The sequence below is a fragment of the Nuphar pumila genome, chromosome 2 (genome assembly GCF_984573655.1).
Source record: "Nuphar pumila chromosome 2, dmNupPumi1.hap1.1, whole genome shotgun sequence".
In the NCBI taxonomy this organism is placed as follows: Eukaryota; Viridiplantae; Streptophyta; class Magnoliopsida; order Nymphaeales; family Nymphaeaceae; genus Nuphar; species Nuphar pumila.
The window spans coordinates 95,701,650-95,727,454 of record NC_143250.1 but is presented as its reverse complement, the minus strand read 5'-3'; the positions used below and the strand labels follow the sequence as shown (position 1 = coordinate 95,727,454).

At 37.0% G+C, this 25,805-nt stretch overlaps 1 protein-coding gene across 1 annotated transcript; it reads left to right on the top strand.

Annotated features, from left to right (window-relative positions):
* Nucleotides 1–17,729: 17,729 nt before the first annotated feature.
* On the top strand, nucleotides 17,730–24,564 carry LOC149846235 (long chain acyl-CoA synthetase 1-like). Its single transcript, XM_089997895.1, has 20 exons — nucleotides 17,730–17,805; nucleotides 18,396–18,561; nucleotides 18,950–19,013; nucleotides 19,116–19,205; nucleotides 19,334–19,390; nucleotides 19,537–19,585; nucleotides 19,690–19,766; nucleotides 19,881–19,920; nucleotides 20,012–20,106; nucleotides 20,829–20,996; nucleotides 21,185–21,295; nucleotides 21,390–21,477; nucleotides 21,719–21,785; nucleotides 21,869–21,944; nucleotides 22,042–22,159; nucleotides 22,498–22,743; nucleotides 22,818–22,957; nucleotides 23,066–23,248; nucleotides 23,498–23,617; nucleotides 24,404–24,564. Exons 2-20 carry the CDS (start codon nucleotides 18,413–18,415, stop codon nucleotides 24,449–24,451), a joined length of 1,986 nt encoding a protein of 661 aa, XP_089854021.1. The 5' UTR covers nucleotides 17,730–17,805; nucleotides 18,396–18,412; the 3' UTR covers nucleotides 24,452–24,564.
* Nucleotides 24,565–25,805: the final 1,241 nt, after the last annotated feature.

Here is a 25,805-nt window from a genome sequence, read left to right as displayed (position 1 = left end):
ATTGAGCTTCTTGCCCAATGACCCGTAGATCTATATTCGGTTATTGTGTCATGATTGAGGACAACCCTGTTTCCTAAAAAACAAAAAAATAATCTACGGTGTCAAGATCATTGGTCAAAGATGAATATTGATTCATGGCTCTAGCATGTTATGAACTCACATGGATCAAATATATGTTGTTAGTCCTTGGAATTGATCATTCCCAACCAATAACACTACATTGTGACAACCAAGCAACACTTCATATTGTTGCCAATTCAATATATCATGAGTGTACCAAACATATTGAGATTGATTGTCATCTCGTGTGGGAGAAGATTCAAAGCAGATTAATTCAAACATAATTTGTTCTCATGCATTCACAATATGCAGATCTTTTTATAAAGGCACTTGGTATTGATCACTTCTCTCGTCTCAAAACCAAGTTGGGCGTACTCAACTCTCACGCTTCAACTTGAGGGAGGGTAAAGGAAAGGAACAGCTACTTACCACGTTCTTGTGTATTATTATCCTATCTACTTGCCATGTTCATGTGTATTCTTATCCTATCACATTTATTGTATTCGATTACTAAAATCATGGAAAAGAGAACCATCTGATGTCAAGAACTAAAATCAAGGAAAGAATGATATCACATGATTACTAAAATTGAGTAAATGAGGATCAGCTAGAATCAAGGATGATATCACACCATTACTAAAATTGAGGAAATGAGGATCAGCTGAAATCAAGGAATATCGACTTTCTCTCTTTCAAGAATATTGATTTTCTCTTTTCAAGATAGTTTGTAACAATATATGTATCATCCTCTACTCTTCTTTTTTTGACTAAGTGAGAATAAAAATATTCATTCTCTCATAAATCTCGATTCAATTTTCTTTCAGTTTTTCTATAAAGTTATCAGATCTTTATTTTGTGGGACGATAACTATATTTGTTATCATTTGTTTGTATCATTTTCTAAGATATCGAATACACTAAAAGTATTCTTTTTATCTATCCACCTTCTAGTGTGTAGAGTTTCCCCTTCGTAAAGAGTTCACATTTTCTCATCCACCTCGAACATGAGCAGTAAACACTCAGTTGGCAGAAGCACTGTCAACATGAACAATCAATTAGATTCTGTTGATAACTCTTTCTTCTTGCATCGTTCCGACAATCCTGGTCAAGTGCTTGTATCGAGCCCATTGATTAGTGATAATTATTCATCTTGGAGCAGGGTGATGATTGTCGCACTTTTAGCCAAGAATAAGCTAGTTTTGTCAATGGGACTGTCATTAAACTGGAGTCGACATCACCAAACCTTGTTGCTTGGACTAGATGCAATAACATGGTACTTTCTTAGCTCTTGAATTCAATCTCAAAGGAGTAATCAGAAAGTGTCATTCATGGAGAAGTTGTGACATCAATATGGAATGACTTGCAAGAAAGATTCTTGCAAACCAATGGATCGTGTATATTTTAAATCCAGCGAGTCATTATGACCTTACATCAAGATAACGTGTCCAGTGTGACATATTTTAGTAAAATGGAGACTTTATGGAATGAACTATCGTCTCAAATAGTTCCTCATGTTTGCTCTTGTGGGGTGTCTAAATCTCTTGTTGATATATATCAACAAAGAATGACTCATTCAGTTCTTGATGAGACTAAATGAGTCATACACTGGAGTGTGCACCCAAATATTGATAATAGATCCAATGCCCATTGTCAATAAGGCCTATAATCTCCTATTACAAGAATAGAGGCAAAGGAAATTGTGCATCACACCTACTCTTGAAGGAAATGTGGCATCAATTGTTGAAGGAGGGAAACCTAATAGTTTCTCAACAGAAAGTCATGGGAAAAAATGCTTCAAGGAATATCCCAAATGTGATCATTGCAGAAATCTCGGTCACACTAAGGATCAATGTTATTTTCTACATGGTTTTCCTCAAAAGAATCCAAGTGCAGCACATGTTCAATTGGAGAATGCATCAAGTAGCTCGGTGCCTCAACTCACCATAGAGCAATACACTCAACTCTTATCTCTTATTTCAGTAGGTAACATCCAACCTATACCCAACATGACACATAACCCTCTCGCCAACAATGGCTAATTCCTTTTTAATTCATGGGTCTTAGATACGAGAGCAACATACCACGTGTGTTCTCTTCAAGCATTATCTTGTCTAGAAAAATATTCTTCTTCCAAACATGTCAAATTGCCTGATGGTTCCTTCTCTCCTATCACACATATAGGCAAAGCATGCATTACTCCTAATATTGAGTTTGACCATATTTTTTTTGTTCCTTCATTTAGATTCAACTTAATATTCGTGAGTAAAGTCATTAAGTCCTTGAATTATAACGTCATATTTTTTTTTTGTGAAATACAGGACCCTCGATTGAAGAAGACGATTGGAGTAGTAGAGAGCGATTAGGGTTATACTTTCTCGATTTGGATTCAAATAAAATTATAGCTTCTTTTATTGGCCATTCTGATGATTTTGTTTTATGGCATTAGAGATTAGGTCACTTATCTAGTCAGTGTTTGAAACTTTTATCCCAGACATGTGATTTTATTAATTTAAATAAATGTCATTGTTATATTTGTCCTTTCGCTAAGCAAACTCATTTGCCTTTTCTTTCTAGCAAGACTCGATCCTTGCGACCTTTTGACATGGTTCATTTTGACATTTTGAGTGGATACTCTACGCCATCCATGACTAGGGCACACTATTTTCTTATGGTGGTTGACGATTTTAGTAGAACCACTTGGGTCTATTTGATGAGGTACAAATCCCAAACCAAAGAAATATTGTGAAATTTCATTATCATGATCAAGACCCAATTCAACTCTCAAGTTAAAGGAATTTGATCTGATAATGAAAATGAGTTTTTTTCTCATGATGTCTAATTATTCTTAAATCAAAATGGGATATCTCACCAATATAGTTGTGTCGCTATCCCTCAACAAAACAAGGTTGATGAACGAAAACATAGGCATTTGCTTGAAGTTGTGCGGGCATTATGTTTTCAAGCAAATTTACCTATTAAATTTTGGGGAGAGTGCATTCTTACTGCTATTTATTTGATAAATCGTACTCCTATCATCATTTTGGGAGAAAACATTGAGAGAACACCTCATAAAATGCTTTTTAAGATCAAACCCACTTATAGGCACTTAAAGGTTTTTTAATGTCTTTGTTTCGCCCATAACATTCACTACAAGCACAAATTTGATTCTCGTGCTCGTAGATGTGTGTTTGTGAGCTATCTTTTTAGTCAAAAGGGATACAAATGTTTTGATCTTGGAAGGCAATCTGTCTTTGTTAGTCAAGATGTGATATTTTATAAAACTATGTTTCCCTTCAAAAATCAAATACACAAATTGGTCCATGACATTGTTTTACCTTTACCATTAATGAAGGACAAAAATTGGATCCTCTTGAAATGGCCAGACCCATTGATGATAACCAACCTCAATCTAATGAGACACCTATTGGTGGTGATGCGATTAATGATCCTATCGGATCACAAATCCCGTCTGAGCCTAATTCAAATTAAATTGATCATGAGTTAGCCTCGAATGAAGCTGCTCTTAGGTGATCCAATCGAGTTAAAGTCTGACTGGCTTATTTAGATGATTATCAATGTAATCATGCTGCTCTTTATGCACAAACATCAACTTCTAAGTTGACGGGAATTGTGCATACTCTTGTTCAATTTCTCTTGTTTTCTCAATTTTCTACCACCCATCAAGCTTTTCTTGTCTCAATATCTTCACAAGATGATCCCAGGGATTACCATAGGGCCATGAAAGATGAGAATTAGAGAAAAGCCATGAAAGCTTAGATCAAAGCTCTTGAGGCAAACAAAACTTGGACACTCGTCAACTTGCCTTTGAAAAAAAAAAGCCATCGGATCAAAGCGGCTCTTCAAAATTAAATTTCACTCTGATGGAACTATACAACGGTACAAAGCAAGGCTCATTGCTAAAGGATATAATCAACAAGAAGGGGTCAATTATCATGACACCTTCACTCCTGTGGCCAAATTGGTTACAATAAGGTATTTGCTTTCTATGGCTGCTAAGTCGCATTGGCCTTTACATCAGCTGGATATAAATAATGTATTTTTTTATGGAGATCTCGATGAATATATATATATATATATATATATATATATATATATATATATATATATATATATATATATATATATATATATATATATATATGAAATTGCCACCAGGATTCTCACGTAAGGGGGAGACACATGTATGTCGGTTAAATAAGTCCATCGATGGACTTAACCAAGCATTGAGACAGTGGTTTGCTAAGTTTTCCAATGCTCTTAAACAAGCTAGGTTTAAACAATCTCTCGCAAATTATTCTTTTTTTCCATGATTTTAGGAACTAAATGTACATTTGTTCTCGTGTACATTGATGATCTTATTATAATAGGAAATGATGATGAAGTTATACAAAAATTCAAATTGTTTATTGATTGTTGTTTCCATATTAAAGATTTGGGAAAACTAAAGTACTTTCTGTGAATTGAAGTCACACGGTCCAAGCAAGGTATTTTTCTGAATCAACGAAAATACACCCTAGAGCTTTTGAAAGATGTTGAATACCTTGGATCCAAACCTAGTAGCATACTGATGAAGCAACATCTTAAGTTGGATCATACTGGGCAAACTCTGAAAGATCCAACTGCTTATCAGCATCTCATTGGGCAACTCATTTATTTAACTATAGCATGCCCAAACATTATTTATGTGTCTGAGTCAATTTATGCAAGAATCTAGAGAACCACATTGGGAGGCAGCTATGAGGTTATTCAGGTATTTGAAATGGACATCAGGGCAAAGAATTCTTCTAAGTTCAGCAGCAAATTTGCAGTTATCTTGCTATGTTGATTCCAGCTAGGCTAGTTGTCCCTTCACCCCGAGATCTACCATCGGTTATTGCACATTTCTTGGTGATAGTCCCATCTCATGGAAGACAAAGAAACAACTGACAGTATCGAAATCCTCTGCAAAGTCAGAATATCGTGCCATGGCAGCCGCTGCAAGCGAAATCACATGGCTAAGATACCTTTTTTAATGATCATGGATGTCTCCAAAATTAACTGACTTATATTGTGACAATCAATCGGTAGCCACCAACTCAGCGTTCCATGAACGAACTAAGCATATTGAGCTTGATTGTCACTTCATAAGAGAAAAGTTACAAGAAAAGATTGTTTCTAATTTCATTCCGAGCAAACATCAATGAGCATATATATTCAACAAAGCTCTAAATCAGGACCAGCTTACATTTTTATCAAGCAAGCTGGGCATGATCAATCTTCATGCGCCAGCTTAAGGGGGAGTGTTAAATTATTCAATATTTTGAGAATCGGTTGGAGATCAAATGTTGTTCAAATACGTTTGTGATACGTGATAGATCAATTGATCAAACTGTATCCTATATTCAAGGAAGGCAGTTCCTTGAATATAGGACTCTCCTTTGTAAAGTGTTTTTATCAGATCCTTATTTTGTGGGACAATAACTATATTTGTTATCATTTGGTTGCATCATTTTCTAAGATATCAAAGTATTCTTTTCATCTATCCACCTTCTAACAACTAATTCACTATGTAAGACAATTATCAACTTTTTTTATCCTTTTGTTTTCTTTTTTTCTCCTGCTGACGAGGAATCAGTAAACCAGGTTGCTTAATGGGTCCAACCCTCTATAAGGTAAACCCCCGAGTGGTGGGATCACCGATAACCAAGCCTGGAAGGAGCCCACTAGTTAAAAGTACATGCACCTTCTTTTGTTTTTTGAAAGGCAAGTTGGGGTTAGACCCCTACCAGTTATACAACTATACCATTGGGTTTTGAATCTGCAACATCCCAACACAAGGTGACCCTGCACTAGCTGCTCTTATCAGACAAGTGGAGCCCCGAGGGTTAAATGCACTCACGCACCTTGTAGGATTCGAACCTGGGATAAAAATGTCAGCATCTTCTCCCCATACCCACTACCACTCAGGCGACCTGGGCGGGTCTCTTTTTTGGTAATTATGAGGGAAGCTTGGAAAAGTTTTCCATTTGTTGTGGGAAATATATATCATTTTATGAAAAAGTTGAACTTTTCTAAATAGTGCTGTCAATGGATTGGATCTAAGCTAGAAGCTGACATAAAAATTTAGACCCAACTGCGATCAGAGTTAGGCAGGGTCAGGTACCCAGCATGAGATTGGCTGGGTTTGGGCTCCACAAGGTCTGGGCCTAACTTGGATCGAGTAGTAAACTGAAAATGTCTGGGTAGGGATAAAACATCATCTCACTAGAGCGCAACCTCGGCCCATATTTGTTCTTCGCCGCTTTGAATTGTGGGACTTCCAAGCCTCAGTGGGAGTAGCGACTAGTGTTATAGGTCACCACTGAGTTTAAAGGGCCCAACCCGACCCGACCCCTCCTCCTTCCCCCTCCCCCAACTAAAATCCAGTTCGGAAAGTTCTGGGCCAGACCCGAACCTGACAATGGCCGGTTTGGGCTTTGGGAGGCTCAAGGATGGGCTGGCGCTTGTTGGGTCGTAATTGGACCTTAGCCCGATATCCACCACATGAAAAATGATCTGGTAAAACGACCAAGTACCTTTTAGTCGCCCATCATAAAGTTGATCACCTGTTGGATCTCATCCTAGACCTAGACATCCCTTTTTACACTCAAAATTAGGCGATCTTATAGAAGAAGGATAAAATCACATAGAAAAAGAAAAGCTTGCCTATAATATAAGAAATTTTGATAGGATAACTTTTCTTTAAGAAATTTTTTCTCTCATTTATGTGACATGAGAAAATGGGACTGAAAAAATGTTAGAATTTTTTGATGAGGGTGAGGGCTGCCCTCAAATATAATATTTTTTTATAAGAAAAATTTTCCCACCTCTTCAGATGGAGAAAATTTTCATATCAAAATCAGGGTAAAAATAAAAATAAACAAATCCTTTTAATTTTTTTTTATTGTTTAGAACAAACGGAAAAGTTGTTACTTTTCATTTCTTTCATTTCCAACTTGCATTTTCCTGTTTCCAAACGTGCCCTACATGGTACATTTATTGTTCAACTGTTTCCGTTTCTATCCTATAGGAAACTATGAAAGGGTACTCATTGTCATATATGCAAGAAAAGAAAAAAATGGTGTCCTGAATGATACGTTTGGTGGACAGGCCAACGCACATTAACTACCACAAGACCTAAAGGGCGTGTTAGTCGGACTGGCGTGGGGCCCAGGGCAGATTGGACAGTCAAGCAAACACTAGACTTTTTTTTTATGAGGAACCCTCTCGAAGATCGGGTGGAGCCCACAACCACCATCTATAGGGTTTTGTGTTTATGCATTTGGGATGGGAAGTGAGGCCATCTCAACTTTGTATTTACACTAAAGAATGATATCCATAAAAAGGTGGTAGCTGCTAAATCCAGGATTTGGCAGTTTCCACTTCTTCAAATGACACTTCCTATCCCAGCTACTAATTTCCAAACAGAAGTCTAAGGCTCTCGAGTGCACCTGAAGGGGTTCAGCGAATTGGAGCATGAACAGTAGGTGTTTGTGTTTGGGAAGCATGACCAAGTTCTTGAACTCCCCCATTTTATTCAATGGTTGAAATGATAATGGGGATATTAAAGTTTTAGAATTTTGGATGTATCATGGGTGCACATGGACCTTGTCTAAAGTCAAGTTCGTGATGTATCATGGATATGGTTTTCACATGTACCCGGATTCAAGACCAGAGTCTATAGCGAGTTGGCTCAGATTCAGATGTAATATATACTCCATAGCGAATTTAGATCTGATTATTAATGGGATTTGGCTTGCTCTATCGAATCCATCTAAACGGGTTAGGATTCTCTCGGACATCCAACCTGAATCCAAATTGTTGTCGTCCCTATATTCCTACATTAAACTGTAGCGATGGTATTATGGACAAGGAGATGCTCTGAAGATCCAAAAAAATTGGATACAAAACCAAAAAATGCTTTTTATACCAATGTGGTGCACATCTTGTGGCTCCCATGTACAGGAGCCTGACTAGGAATGCGGTTTTGAAAATTTTAGAGGTTCCAAATCCGACTCTCCAATACAGATATTCCAAATCCATCTCCCCAATACAAAAACGGTCATGACCACCACCACTACAAGAAATCTGGGGATTAGCGACGATCGTAATCCGTCGCTAATCCATCGCTGAACAATTTAGCGATGAGTTAGCGACATATAACTTTCATTGCAATTTCCTACTCGCTAATTAGCGATGAAAAATATTTGTCGCTACTTTCATCGCTAATTTGCGATGAATTAGCGAATGTCATGATTCATTGCAAGGCCGTCGTTAATCCACAGATATTTGGTTTTGCGAGAGATACACATCTGTCGCTAATGTAGCGATAAAACTGTGATGGATTACAATCCGTCACAAAACATCGGTTGATTCAGTTTTTTGACAGATAAATATCCATCCCTAATCCATCACTAAATTGGAGGCTGGTACTAATTAGTGATGGATAATATCCGTTGCAAAAAATAAAAAAAAATTGTTTGAAATATAAATATCAAAAAAAAATCTCGTTATACAATTTATATATCCTATGTATAAAAAATAAAATATACATAAAAAATACATATATAAAGCAACTGAAACAATTTATCGATCCAATAAGTTCTAATTATTTACAAGTGAACATTTACAAAGAGTTTCTTTTGAAATAACAAGAAGGTACAACAAATTCAACACATGAATCTAATCATCACCAAGATTCTGAGCATCATCTTTTTCATTGTCTCGATATGCCCCTTCATCCATGCTTCTATCAGCTCCTGTACGCTGATTATTTCCAGCATCCTATAAGAGAAAAGAAAGATTAGTATTGATAAACAAAATATAATGAAATAAATTATATGCAATGCACCTAATCTAAGGCAATCAAAGTAACATGAATGAATTACACATAGACTAGCTAGCAATAAAGTGAAGAACATTAATAGAAATTCAGATATGTGTTCTAAGACTGACATAAAAAAATTCATAGTGATTCAATCATGCCGATATGTGTTCTAAGGTTGTCAAAAAAATATCATAGTGATTCAAGCATGCATATATGTGTTATAAGGCTGTCAAAAAATGTCTTCTTTATCACAATCATGCTTATATGTGTTCTAATGTTGTCAAAAAACTCTCACAGTGATTCAATTATGCATATATGTGTTCTAAGGTTGTGAAAAAACTTTCATAGTGATTCAAGCATGCATATATGTATTTTAAGGCAGTCAAATAATTTCATAGTAATGAAATCATGCTTATATATGTGTTATAAGGCAGTCAAAAAACTTTCATAGTGATGGAATCATGCTTATATGTGTTCTAATGTTGTCAAAAAACTTTTATAGTGATTCAATCATGTATATATGTGTTATAAGGCAGTCAAAAACTTTCATAGTGATGAAATCATGCTTATATGTGTTCTAATATTGTAAAAAAACTTTCATAGTGCTTCAAGCATGCATATTTGTGTTCTAAGGTTGTCAAAAACTTTCATAGTGATGAAATCATGCTTATATGTGTTCTAATGTTGTCAAAAAACTCTCATAGTGCTTCAAGCATGCATATATGTATTCAAAGGTTGTCAAAAACTTTCATAGTGATGAAATCATGCATATATGTGTTATAAGGCAGTCAAAAAACTTTCATAGTGATGGAATCATGCTTATATATGTTCTAATGTTGTGAAAAAACTTGCATAGTGATTCAATCATGCATATATGTGTTATAAGGCAGTCAAAAACTTTCATAGTGATGAAAGCATGCTTATATGTGTTCTAATGTTGTTAAAAAACTCTCATAGTGCTTTAAATATGCATATTTGTATTTTAAGGTTGTCAAAAACTTTCATAGTGATGAAATCATGCTTATATGTGTTCTAATGTTGTCAAAAAACTCTCATAGTGATTTAATCATGCATATATGTGTTCAAAGGTTGTCAAAAAACTTTCATACTGATTCATTCATGTATATATATGTGTTCTAATGTTGTCAAAAAACTTTCATAGTGATTCAATCATGCATATATGTGTTATAAGGCAGTCAAAAACTTTCATAGTGATGAAATCATGCTCATATGTGATGAAATCATGCATATACTAGCTTGAAATCTAACGACATAAAACAAATGACATGAAACTTTCATACCTGACAAACAACTGTTAATGAAGTTTTCCTTTCTAAAAAAAAAAAACTGCACAACTCATTACGGACAATGTCAGAAATTGCTTCATGTAAATAGTCATGTATTGTATCATTAACAAGTTGACAGACACTATCCTAAGAATTAGCCATGGATAATCGGATGCTTGGAGTTGATGCTGGTGGGAGAACTCTGAGAGCCCTCGCTGGAGGAGGCAATGACTGGTGTGGTGTTCATATTACTCCCAAACCCGAACGCATGACCCTTTTTGGGTTCACCGGTTGCAGTCACCCATGCTGTAGGATCAAAAGACAAATGCTGAGTGGAGTCATCGTCATATCGCTCTACCATATGTTGCTCGTATGACTCCTACAAAGTAATGATTACAGCATGGATTAATAATTAAGAATTACAATGTTCATGGTAATTTGTATATTACAAAGTTTATTAATACAATAAATATATACAGTTGTCATTCTCACCTTCTCTGATACGAACTCTCTTGTGCTCTTACATTTATGTGTTTCAATAAACACATCTTTGTAAAGCACAATGTCTTTTGTTTCTGCTTCTTACGAGGTTAAATGATAAAAAAAATATTTAAAAAGTATACAACAATACTTATAAATTTGATAATATATATTGAAGAGTTATCATTTTCTTCAGATAGCTCCTAAAAGTTCTAGATCCACCTATGTGTAGATGGGAATCAAGCATCTTCATTCAGTTTTGTGCAGCCTTTGCTGAGCGGTTTCAAAATTCATGCCCTGCTCACTTATTGCACATTGCATCCCAAAAATCTGACATAATAGTAGGAGGGTCATGGCCCTTCCACTGCAGTGTATCATTTATCCTACCAGATGCTTTTATTGCTGCAGTCTTCATATTATGCAGCATATTTGCAAATCGATTGACAACCACCTTTTGTCACACCCGCTCGCGTCCTGCTCCTTCATCGCAGTCGCAAAGCGATTCGAAGCCTACAAATAATTTCAGAAAGTTAGTAGACATGACTATAACAAAAAATTAAATATAAAACACATTAGTTATGATAAACGATTGTATACCATGAATGAGGACCACAATATGTCAAACACCTCCTTCGGGTACTCTTTTCATTGAGCGATCGGTCTTGAAATATGCTATAGTAGTGACTTCCTAATTTTTCGTACTACTTCTTGTGGCTTGAACCTCACGCTACACATGAATTGATACACATTAACAATCGACTGTCGATATACACTATTTATAAGATAAGTATTGGACAAGTGACAATGAAATACTTACAGTCGACTATCGATATACAATATTTGAATTAGTCATCCTGAGAAGACCCTGCATGCGGCATTATATGGTGACGTGTATTAATAGATGGTGTAGGTGAGTCATGTGCAGGTGAAACATCACCTATATAAAATTGAGTTAGAAATTCACACAATGCATATTTAAACTAATCAAGTATATAATTAGTTAAGTGATATACCTATCGAAGCAACTCGTGAAGATGAAGGCTGAGATCGGCTACCACTGGGTGCTCGACCACTGTGACCTCCACAAATCATATTCTAACAAATAAAAATTTTATTTGGATTAGTTACACAACTCTATATCTCCATGGATACATAATCAAATCGAAAATAACTTTACGCAATACATTCAAACATTGCAATACATTCAAATCATTATAATACATTGCAATATATTCAAATCATTCACATCAAACATTGCATTACATTAAAACATAAGATATGACATTACTTGCTAATCATGGATAACTTATCATTAACTTGCAATACAATTAGATCAGTTACACAACTCTAAAAGATTGCAATACATTCAAACATAAGGTATGTATTACAAGATGTATTTCACTAGCTCGAATATGCTTCTTCATCACTTGTTTGACTTTCATATTCTTCTTTTTTCTCCTCCTCCTCTTCATCATCTTATTCTTCTTCTTTATTGGGCGCACATCCACTTGGTATATCATTTGGATCACATTCTTTCATATGTGTCTCATCGGACAATGGAGATATGATATGCATACCATGTGCGACATTGTGACCATAAGAGAAGTCATACATATCATTTGATTGATAGTAATCACCCTTTTCAGCAATCTTGTCTTCTTGTAACTAATCATACTCGGGGTATATTTTAGACTTCACCTTGTAAACTGCCCACCATTCATTTCTATCTGACTTTTTTGTATTCGGATATGAAGTATAGTAAACTTGTTGAGTTTGTGAGGCTAATATGAATAGTTCATATGTTCTAAACCTTGATTTATGATTCACCTCTATAATGCCTGAGGCTTTGTCGACTCTTGTTGTTGTGGGATCAAACCAATGACACTTGAATAAAATTACACTATTATTTATGCCTAAGTAAGTCAACTTCATTATTTCTTCTATAACACCATAGCAGTCATGTTCATTTTCACTGTAGCTGCTACCCTTGACACACATGCCACTATTCATTATTGACTTGTTTACATCGTAGTCTTTTATATAGAATCAATAGCCATTTACGATGTACTTGTTGTAACATTACACAACTTTGGTCAGACCATTTTGTAAATCACATATTGCTTGATCATTAACATCACCATGGTATACCTACAAGCATAAACAATGACTGTGATCACAACCAATTAAGTAACTTATTGTTGTTTACACAGAAAGAATGTATGTCATCGTCCTTACAAACTCTTTCAACCATACCACAAACTTTTTTTCACATTCTTTTTATACTTCTGAATTAGTGAGATGTAGAAGTTTTCTTCACAACTCTAGATCAAATTGTCTGCATATAACAAATATTTATATTATCGAACTATGTACGCACATATAGAACTTAGTGTTACATATTAAGTATACTTACTCGATGTAGGGGTCGAACGCTGAGCAATTAAAAAGAATATAGATTTGTGTTGCGTCTTGCTCTCGATCTTCCAAGAGTCTTGACCGACAACTACCAAAGGCATGCCCAAGTGGTGAGAGGGAATCTAAGGGTGAGAGGGAAGTAGCTGAATAACTTGTATGACACTTCTTTTGACCTTATGCTATAATTGTCTCTTGTCTTTGGCTTGAACCAAGGATGCCTACAAGACGAACATGATCTGATATTTTTTTATCTTTAAAAAACAACATGCAGTGATTTGGACAAGCATCTATCTTTTGATACCTCATACCTAAAGCGTTGACCATAACCTTCGCACGATAGAAATTTTATGGCAATTTTTCATCTTTGGGCAAGATACTATTTACGATAAAGCACATACGGTCAAAATATGATTGGATCAAATTATACTCGAACTTCAAATTCATTAGTTGAAGAACTGCAAACAAGATAGTGTGACTCTCGCAACCATTTCAAAGTGACTCATCGGCATCTCTAAGTAAATCATAAAATCTATTAGTCGCATCGTTTGTTGCTTCTTCCTCTACCCCAGTTGGTACATCACTAGGACCCATAGCAGAACTCAATTCTCGTCCTGCAGCATCAAATATCAAATTCACATATGGATTATCGTGCATCACATCCACCCGTGCGTCAAAATTGTTTTAAAATTCTTCACCATGAAGCGTCTAATTCTGATAATCAGTCACAAAACCCTTCCTGTATAGGTGATGACTAGTGCCATGAGGTTCTACAAATCGATTATTCTTACAAATCGTGTAGGGGTACCTGATCCGACCTGTGGGATCCATTATACTAACACTTGCCATTGCAAATTCAATAAAACTGCCAACACCATCCATATATTCAAGGGATACCTTATTGTCAACTATCCTACGGTATATTTATTCACGATTTGCAGTCATTTTGGGCGACAGATATTACAGATACTATCCTAACCAGTTAAAAGAGAATCATAAGAATGCTATGATGAAAAAAATATCTAATTTATCATGCATTCATGGTGGATGTAATGATTTGATATATCACACACACACACACACACATATATATATATATATATGATGTCATTCAATCACAAAAATTATGATACATGCATTGATAACTTAATATTTTTATGTGCAAAACCATTCATTTGAAGCATGTTTGAAGCATTGGTAACTTATCATTCATTTTCATGTGCAAACTCATTCATAACATGATACATTCATTGAAGCATGTTTTCATGATACAATTTCATATGAAAGGCATAATCAAATTGAAAATAACTTTATGCAAGCACGGATACAGTTACATCAAACATTGTAATACATTCATATCAAAACAATGTCAAACATATACCTACAGAAAACACACTCCAATATCCCGCTAACTACTATCATGACTAGTATGGAATTCAAACTCCAAAAATAAGAGCACTTTTATTTTCATACATTAAAATCATGTTCAGTATGATCTCTGAACTCCATCAAAGCAATCCTAGATATCCACAATTAAGTGAGTGTGTGAAAAGAAAATTGTTGCATCCAAGAAAATAAATAACCTGTGATGCGCTTGCATCACTTACTCACCACGGGTATTTACCCGATTTGCATGCTATTGCCTTTGCATTTTTTTTCTTATTTCTTTTTGTATTGCATTTTTAGCCGCATGTGATGCTTAGTACTAAGCATCGTGCAATTAGCTCAGCTACGCACCTGCAAAGCATATTTATATACGATCACGGGTCGACTGTGGAGTGAGGCAACTAGAATAGGAGGATGACAAGGTCACCGGCGTGGGTCAGTTGTCAGGCCGAGCCCGACCCCAACCTTGACCGAGAGGGAGGTGGGCTCGGCTACCTGGTCGAGCGTAACCCCATCTAAACAGAGAGAGAGAGAGAGAGAGAGAGAGAGAGAGAAGCAGGGAGGGCCCAAAGGAGAGGGGGAGGGGCGGCACGGGGCCACCTGCCAGACCCTTCCCGCACACAGCGATAGAGGGACTCTCAACCTCCCATCGACCATTCGATAACCAACAGAAGGGGGAGGGTGTCGCAGGGGCCACGCCCCCCTACCGACTATCCGACAAACCACAATATTGGGAGGGAGACAGCAGGGGGGGTGGGGCGTTGGCCACCTGTCGGCCCTTCGACGGGCACAGAGGGAGCGGGAGAGCGTGGCAGGGGATGTCGGCCTCATGCCGTCCTCCCAACGACATAACATAGGGAGTAGAAGGGCACGACAGGGGGTTGTTGGCCTCCTGTCGACCTCCCAGCGACATAACAGAGGGAGAGGCAGGGCACGACAGGGGGGCGTCGGCCTCCTGCTGACCTCTCGACGAGCCCAAAGAGATAGGGGAGTGAGGGAGGGTGCGGCAGGGGCAGTGGGCTTCCTGCTGACCTCCCGGCAAGCCAACCGAAAAAAAGGGGGGAAGAGAGAGGGCACGATAGGGGCCATCGGCCTCCCGTCGAGACAACAGAGAGAGGGAAGAGAGGGAGAAGAACTAGAAGATGGGGGAGAGGAGGAGAAGGAAGAGGCGCAGCAGGGGGTTAACGACATTTTGTCGGCCTTTCGGCAACAAAAGAAGAAGAAGAGAAGAGGGGAAAGAGTGTACCTGGGAGGGGATGGGCGTTAGTCAGTGTGGTCAAAGAGGGAGGTGGTCGTCGAAAGGGGAAGAAGGGAAGGGAGGCGGTCTCTGAAAGGGGGAGAAGATAGGGTGAGCAGCGGGGCGAGAGAAAGGGATGAATGAAATAGAAAGAGAAAAGAAAGGGAGCTCGCATTAGGGTTTTACGAGAAATTTAGTGATGGATTAGCAACGGTCAAATTCCGTCATAAATTTGTGATGGAATAGCGACGAAAAAATGGTGTCGCTCATCCGTCGTGAAGTAGCGGCGGAGTGTGAGACAGAATTTTTCCGTCGCTAATCCGTCACAAATTTGCGACGGCCTTTGCGACAAAATTTTTTCGTTGCAAATTCTGCAACTAATTTCAATTTTAGGGACGGATAGTTTTCTCTCGCTAATTCATCGTAACTTTGCGATGAATTATTTTTGTTGTAAATTTTCGTCGCTAACATTTTTCTTGTAGTGCACTAAAAAAATTTTATGTATATATATATATATATATATATATATATATATATATATATATATATATATATATATATATATATATATATATATGTGTGTGTGTTACCCTTGTACAACCCAAGTTGATCTGAACAACTGAGCATTTGTTGTTCGTGCTCAGTTTGCTTTCTAGTTCAAACAAACTCTTTATGACTCAAGGACAAACCTATGCACCAGCGCCCTTGTATGTGGTTGAATGTAGGGGTGCAAAGTTTTGGCTGTTCTGGATCCGAACTCTATCAAGTATTTAGTGCTGATCCGGATTTGACCCGTTTGCATTCCTGAGTCATTACTTTGGTACGTTCACTTACATGTCAAGTATCCATCATGACACGAGGCAGTACAGATTGAGGGTTCGGAGGAACAAATGTTGACACTTAGGCATCACGTGACAACTCGTTAAAACTTCCTCTACAAACTTGCATATTAATTCATTTTATTTGCTCTAAACAAAAATACATACTTGCATAATAATAAGGTTAGCTAGTAATAACAGCATTATAATGCATCATATTAATAATAATAATAATAATTATTATTATTATTATTATTATTAATATTATCGACACTCCTATCTTAAATTCTAAATATTCTAAAAGCAAAAACAAGGGTATCAAGTGAAAAAAATTAAATGCTTTATTACTTTTTTATTGATATTCTTGTCACGTGAGTTGAGAATGTAATTAAAAGTTGGTATGCGCATTTGCATAGAGTTTTCATAAAAAATAAGTCTTACTTACATGGCACATTGTAAATTTTTCAAACATTAATGAGTTACTATTTATCTCTCTATCTCCAAAACCCACGTCTCTCTCCCTCTTTTTAATAAGCATAAAATGAGAAAACTCTGTCTCTCTATCTCTAAAACCTCTTCTCCCTTTTTTAATAACAATAACATAAAATTATTTTGTAATTTTTTTAAATTTACCAATGTTTATGTTTCTCATTATTTTTACTTTTAATCTTGTTAAATCTCTATGATGTAAAGTTTCTTTTATCATTTGAATTAGTTTATAGAGCCAAGCCATATGGGTTAGCTGATTATCTAGTAAATATATAGTAAATATAAAGAGTAATTTAGCTTAATGTGACAAATTTATGTTTAGCAGTTTCAATTTTTAAAACCTTAAGATAAACTCTTACCTTTTAAAGAAGTTTTTTATATGACCGCCCGAATTACTTTTATATCACGTAACTCTGGTTAACTTTTTAAAGTGACACTTTTACCTTTTTTCTTTCTTTAAATTATTGTATGTCATTTTTTTCATCTGCTAATTCTTTGTAGTTGTAGCCTATGGCAAATAAATAATTTCAGAGGATAAAAATTAACACGGGCAGTTCTCTATGCAAATTTAACAAGGGCAAATAAATAATTTTAGGAGTTGTCTACACGGATTCATGTATTTTTTTCTGATCACCAGTTTCAACTACCAGTGTTACTTGTTCTATAAGAAGAAACCAAATCCAATGGAGACTCCTCTATATCATTGCTGTTCTTGGCTTATCTCACTCACTCGATTGATCACCTGATCACCACCCCCAAAACAAACCTCCTGGTACTTGCTTGGTTCATGGCTTTGTGGGCTTGTTGTATGGTACCTCAAATTGGGTTGCTTTCTAAGTCCTGTGGAACTGTTTTTTCTGCTATGCATGTTGCATCATGGTCGTGAGATGTTATGATGCTCTCTCTCTCTCTCTCTCTCTCTCTCTCTCTCTCTCTCCTGTTGGCTTTACGCTTTTCAAGTGTATGTGTTGTTTTTCAAATGTAATCTGCATGCTGTGGGTTTCTTGTTGGATTCTATATATATAAAGCAAAGGCAGTGTGGTTTTCACTCTTGTTCTTTTCTCCCTCCTTAGTCTTTGAAGCATTTGAAGCTTTGACTTTGGTGTTGGGCGTGTTGTTGTTTTTATATATATTGAATTTTGTTTGTAGTGTTTCCGTATACTGGTTTGTGCATGTTTTAGCTAGATAATGTGGTGTGGTCTCTTTAGGGTCCCTTTTCTCATTTTCTTTCTTTCTTTCTTTCTTTTTGAGCATTTGGTGATCCTTATGTGTACAATTTGGTTTCTGCTTAGTCTTTTTATTTTTTTAAGTTTTCGGGGAATTTATTGTGCTGGGTGATTCTTGCGGTTTTGAGTGTTGCAGGGACTCACTGAAGAAGGATGATGAGGGTTTATGCTATTCAGTTGGAAAATGGGAAGGAAGGGGGGGATGGGACTCCATCAGTAGGGCCTGTTTACAGGAGTGTCTTGTCCAAAGATGGATTTCCTGACCTGGAGAATGGTGTTAACACTTCTTGGGATGTTTTCAGGTGATGATTACTAGAAGCAGTGTTTTTTAAGTTGTGGGTTTACTTTGGTTTCTTGAGACTTTTTATGGGTTTGCTTACACTACTTTTCTTTTGGACAAATCTAGATGTATGGCCAGTAAATTTTTTATTATGGCAAGTTTGTAAACAAGGAGTGAATTTTCTATTTGAGAATTGATGTATTTCTTGGCTGAATCTCTTTTTATATATTTATACCAAGAAATATGCTTGAAATTTGCAGATTTATAATACCATCTCATCTTAAAAAAAGGCTCATTTCCCCAATTGAGTGTAAAATTAGCTTTGTGAGCCATTTTTTTCCCATGCCAAATGGAATCAATTTTCATCTTTTTGGATATTCATTCATGTAAATTATTTTTTGGCTCTGAAGGGATGCCGTTGAGAGATTCCCTGGAAACAGAATGCTTGGGTGGAGAGAAAAAATTAACAGAAAGGTAGCTTTGTGATTAGCCGAACCACAGTGTCAATCATTTTGAATAAGAAATCTGAAAGTAGTTTGTTTAATGATGAAATGAGTTTCTTTTTTCTCTTGGTAGGCTGGTGGATATTTGTGGAAATCGTTCAAACAGGTCTTCGAGGAAGTTCTGCAAATTGGTTCTGCTTTGCACTCATCCGGTGCAAAACCGGTATGTGTGTTTTAATGGTATTATTATCTTTTCACCATAACTAACCTGTGAATTGAACTCCCTTGCTGGATCTTTTTGCTTAATAGTCATTCCACTTTTGCCAAATGAAACATTTTCTTGTACCATAGGGTTCTCGAATTGGAATCTATGGCGCTAACTGTCCTCAGTGGATAATAGCAATGGAGGTTTGTTGCCTATGCATATCTGTTTTTATTGGTTTTTGTATTCTGTAGTCAGTATAACTAGAACAATTAACCAGCTTTGTGGTTAGGTACTTTTTGTCTGCAAAAGAAGTATGATAGATTGATTGGTATATCTGGTCCTTGTGCAGGCTTGCAATGGCCACAGTTTAATTTGTGTTCCTCTTTATGATACATTGGGTATCTTCCTCTGTTCCCCCGTTATATGACTAATGGCATTTGCTTTTACTGTACAATTGTTGAACGGTTCGTTTTTTGACAGCCATTCCCATATATTGAAACAGGGCCGAGTGCTGTTGATTTCATAATTGAACATGCTGAAATTGATTATGTCTTTGTTCAGAACACAAAATTGGCAGGGGTGAGGACAGACACCTTTTGGTTCAGATGCAATTTGTATTAGGTCTTTCATTTGTAGCATCATGTTGCAATCTTATGGCGTTTTAATACTGAACCAGCATGTTTCTGCTTGCAGCTTCTTAAAAATAGTAGTCAATCTATAAGGAGGCTGAAATGTGAGTTAGCATCCACTAAGAAAAATCACCTTTGAGTTGGGAATTTTCTGTATTTTCTGACCCATTGCATTGTCTCTTTTCTTGGCCATAGCTGTTATTTGCTTTACTTCAGTAGAAAAAGAACAGAAGGATGATGCTGCAAGAGTGGGAATCCCAGTGCATTCATGGGATGAGTTCCTCGAGATGGTTAGTAAATCATGAAATTCTTATAGTCATAGGATTCTCAAAGATATGAATCATAACTTTCTCGTAAAATATGACAAGTCTCTGTGGCATGAACTCAAAGACATAAGTGCCCTATATGGTCATTTTGATAGGGTTTTCAGCACCAGGATCGGTTTTCTTTTTTGAGCATCAAAAGAGCATATTAAATAAGTTTTTTTAGTTGTAATTACAGAAAATCCCCAGGTTTTTTATGACATAACCCCAATAGTGATTAACGCCAGCTTAAGCTCAGTCTAGGTTTTATTCAGAAACCCAAAATTTCCTTCATTAAAGGGAAAACCAACTAAAATATGGCATATATGTCAAGTCCTTAGCCCTGTGTCCAACTAAGCATGAAAAATCCCTCATAAATCCTATGGACATATATACCTTATTCATTAGCCAATGTTAATAAACATTGAAGGAATGATTCTTTGTTGAAACCAATCCATTTTGAGCTACTTGATCATGTGTCATCACCTAAGGTTTTCAGGAGCTAATGTGTCTTTCCTCAAATCCAATTCCTTTTCCCAATCACCATCCTGCATGTTGATCTTTATTATGTGGGTATGCTTGTTATTGCATCAAATACTTCTTCTATAGATTAACTGATATAAAACAGGATTACAAGCTGAAGCTTTGAAAAATTTATTCTGTGACTTTGCTCATGGTCTTCCTGATGCACTTTTTTTCTTGACATCCAGGGGAAGAAACATCCTGTAGAACTTTCACCTCCTAAGCCCCTTGATATATGCACAATCATGTACACAAGTGGCACCAGTGGTGAACCAAAAGGTGTTGTTTTGACTCATGAAACTCATGCCACACAAGTAAAAGCAATCGATCTTTTCATGGCGCAGTTTGAAGATAAGGTATCAAGATCCTTGAAAATAAGATTTCTTTGTTACATTTGTTAGGCATCAATACATCACTCTGCTTACAAATCAATCATCTTCTGCTCAGTTGCATGTTTTCACACTTATACACTGATATACCCACATGCATGTAAACATCATTCTTAATTTCACACTGAAAATTGCTTCTCCTGCTCTGAATAAAGATGTTGGAGGATGATTGCTATTTATCATTTCTTCCTCTTGCCCACATCCTTGACCGCATTGTTGAGGAATACTTTTTCCACCATGGGGCTTCTGTTGGCTACTGGCAAGGAGTATGTGTTCTGAATCATTTTAGATTAATGTTAATTAGTAGAATTCATGAATAATGCCACTACATATTCAACATCATTGAGGTTTTATGTGAAGGATATTGAAGCTCTGAAGGATGACCTTGTGGAATTGAAACCAACATTGTTTGCTGGTGTGCCAAGAGTATTTGAAAGAGTTCATGAAGGCATGTAAACTTTATATATCCTTTTGAAAGATGCTATCTAATCTTCACACCATTATTTCATTGCAGTGGGTGCAAGTACAACCAGTGCCATGCATCCCAAATATGTATACTCAAAAGGGTGGTTAATTTGTATTAGAAGCCATTCTTTTGACAACTCAATCTTTGAGATGAACTCTGGGAAATTTTGCTATATGTCATTCTTTCTGTTCTAAACCCTGAATGCCGTCTTTCAATTTTTCAGGTGCAGTGAAGGCAATAAATGAAGTTAGCCCCATAAGGAGGAAGATTTTCAATCTTCTTTACAAATAGTAAGTTGGTCTATTGTTTCTTTATTTAATCTGGTTGTATGTGATATCATGCTGATGTTTTATACCCCTTTACTGCCAACCAGCAAACTCTCTATGATGAATATGGGCTTTAAGCATAGGCTTGCATCTCCGCTGGCAGACTTGCTTGCTTTTCGGAAGGTTCTGCTCTACTGGAATTTGTGTATAGCAAACTAAACACATCATATGAATTTCAGTTGCAGTTTTTTACCTTTCATACTTCGTATTATGTATATAGATCAAGGCTGGATTAGGAGGTCGCGTACGTTTAATCATATCAGGTGCTGCTCCATTGCGTGGAGATGTTGAGGAATTCTTGAGAGTCACCAGCTGTGCATTTGTAGTACAAGGCTATGGTACATTGTTTCTTCTTCTTCTTTTCTCTTGTTAGTTAAAGCAAGTTATCACATGGGCTGTTTCAGATATAATTAATATGAAATTTCCAGAAACTAACCCTGAAAATAGTGTTCTTGATTCTTGAATGCCTTATTTACTAATTATGGGCGTCTACTGACTGTTTTTCTTGTGCACTGTTTAAGCGGCTTTTAAAAAAACTCTAGTCTGTTGAATGCATTACTTAGAAATTGTAAAAAACAGGTAACTAGTTGACTATTTGAGTTTCACTGAGCACAATTTTCCCATGACAAACTACAAAGGTTTGTGTTGATGACAAATTATATGGATTTCACACCAGGGCTGACAGAGACATGTGGAATGAGTACAATTGGTTGTCCAGATGAGTTAAGCATGATAGGAACTGTTGGTGTTCCTGGCACATTTGTGGAATTGCGACTAGAAGAAGTACCAGAAATGGGTTATAGTCCATTTGGCGAAACTCCACGCGGAGAGATATGTTTCAGGGGCAAGACACTCTTTTCTGGGTACTACAAGAATCCTGAACTAACGAATGAGGCCTTCAAGGATGGATGGTTTCACACTGGTAAGAATTTACTATATTACATTTTGATCTGTCAAGGTGTTTCCTTTTGCTCTGATACCAAGCGATTTTCACAGGGGATATAGGCGAACTACAACCTAATGGAGTACTAAAGGTTATTGATAGAAAGAAGAATATTTTCAAACTTTCTCAAGGGGAGTATATTGCAGTTGAGAATCTGGAGAAAATATATGGGTCACCACCTATTGTTGAAGATGTACATTACTGTCTCTACTATTTGGTCAAGACTTGAAGCAGATAACCTTCCCTGAGTTCATGTCTTTTGAAACCAAATAAAGTGATGACTCTTTCATTCTCTTTGTAGATTTGGGTATACGGTGACAGCTTCCAGTCTATGTTGGTTGCGGTTGTCGTTCCGAATGAGCAACACACTAAGAAGTGGGGAGAGCTTAATGATCACATGAATTCCTTTGTTGAGCTGTGTGCACTTCCGCAGCTGAAAAACCATATTCTTCATGAGCTGAAGTCTGCTGCTGACAAGAACAAAGTAAATAAATTTTTCTGCTTGAATTATGGTATAGTCTGGCTAGATGGATCCCCAAGTTTGACTTCAATATTTACCATGAACATGGGATTCAACAATTGTACTGGATCCTGTGAAATACTCATTCCACACCATTGCAAGAATACTTGGTTATCTTCTTCTTCTCTCTCTTTAGGCAGGACAAGTAGTAGGTTTCTTTTTTCAATTAATTTATGAGAAGTTTAAATACAGGAACATGGTTTGGTTTTGCAGTTGAAGAAGTTTGAGTATATCAAGGGCATTATTGTGGAGAGAGCGCGTTTTGAGGCACAGAGAGACCTTCTCACTCCTACAATGAAGAAAAAAAGAGCACAAATACTAAAACACTATCAGGTAAATGAACAGTCCTAAGTAATTGCACTGGTTTTAGCATGGCAGACTTGTGGTGGAGCCATTCGCTATCATGAAACTCAGAGATAGGATGAGCTTGCATTAATTCAGTAGATGCTGTTATCATAGTTTACTCGGTAGAGAACATGCATTAGATGACGTATTTTTCATGCCCATGTTTTTTGGAGGAGTGAGAAATCAATGGCTCATATTGCATTAAAACTTGGTGATGAATGGTTCTAGTTTTTTTGGTAGATCAATTCCATCCAAAGCATGTTCGTTAGTCAATAACATGCATATCTGTTGGGCCTAACACAAGGTTTAATGAAAATGGGTCCCGACCAATGTCAGAGGGACACACCATTTTGGCCGCATGTCCTTGGTGACAAAAGAGGACACGCTGATTCGGACATAGATTCATAAAGCCGTTATTTTTTATTTTTTGAATGATGTGGGGACCTACCATGATAAAGCAACGTGGTACTCTATTGCCGGCAGGAGATTCGATCTTGGGCTCCTTTTACTTGGACGCGTTTCACAATACCCTGCTGGCCAGAGGTTCTCAAACGCCTGCCCGGGGTAGGGTTGCAAATGGGTCGGATTCAGGATGGGGCTTTTGCAAATTTTGGCTGTCCCAGATCCGATTCTATCCGACTCCCAATGTATTTTCTGATCTGAAATTGGAACCGTTTGCATCCCTACGCAAGGGCATTAAGGACCCATCATCTTGAAAACAGGTTTTTGTGATGAAACTCATGTTGATGATTCATTTTTTGTTTTGGAATGCAGGTTGATATTGATAAGCTGTACAATAATCTGAGAGAAGGGAAGATATGAGTTTGCGTTCTTCAATCAAGATTTCCTTTGTGTGTGGTTGATCTTATTGTTGGTTAAGCCAAAGATGTACCAACCTGGTTTCCTTGTGACGGTTATTTGTCTTTTGTGATTTATGCAAAAATTCGTTCACTAACCTCTCCCACCATGCCCCAAGGGGGGTGGCGTAGTGGGGTGGGGCCTTGACTGCTAGACGGGCAGTCAAGGTTCGATTCTCATGGGGCGTCATGCCTCTGCCAAAGCCAACACATAGTATAAGCCAACACCTCATGAATGGATTTAGCATGGTTAAAATATTAGGAATTGTCCCTTGGATCATAGTTATTTTACCTAAAAATATGTTTTTTGAGTTTTAAAAATTTGGTACATTGTACTCTGTTGATTTTTCAACCTCATAAAATTACATGATGCAAAGGTCAGTTTCTACTAAACTTGATATGTAGATCACATTTGAAAGGGTAGACGTGCAAAAACACTGAAAGAAAATAAAAATATTATATTTTCTCACTAGGAGCTCTTACCTACCGGGGTAACAAATATTACCCCTTGTTTACTACTAGGGGTGTCAACAGGCGGGCTTGGTTTACCCGGACCTGAACCAAACCCTATAGGGTCCGGGTATGGTGATAAATATTGGGTTTGGACCCGAAGGTCCAATTAATACACAGACCCGGGTATAGTTTGTGAAAATTTATATCAGACCTGGACCCAACCTGAGTTTCGATTAAGACCCATAATTTTTCAATGTAAAAATGATAAGAAAATATGGTTTACGGGGTTTGGGTATGATTTTTCTTATAGTGGACCCGATTAGACTCGGATCCGGACTTAATACCATACCCAAACAGTTGGTCCAAGTCTGGTTCCACCTGGGTTCGAACCAAACCCGACCCGTTGATACCCCTATTTACTACCTTATATTAATCATTGTAAAATTATCATATCTAACTGAAAAAGTTTAATCCTTAATGAAGCTTCGAAATATCTAATGATTCTGGCCCACAAGGGCTCTGCTCATTCTGGTAGGTGCGACTTATGAATGTCACCAAGTTGATGGGTTATTGCAATTTTGAAACCCAAGGGTGACATCTCTTGCCACAAGGTCAAAGCTAGGTATACCCTTCGGTGGGCAAGGGGGACCTTAGGGGTTTTACCAATCGGAGGCCAGCCAATGTGCAGTCGGTGATAAAGGGGTTCCTTGCAATATGCCAAAAAGAAAAATCTAATGATTCTTATTGAGATATTTGGCTCAAATCCCATGGGGTTATCTCCCAACTTGCATGTTAAAAAAAAAAGGAAAATTTCATTTAAAGGGCAACCATTTGCTCTTGACTATAAATATGAGCCTTAAAAAGGT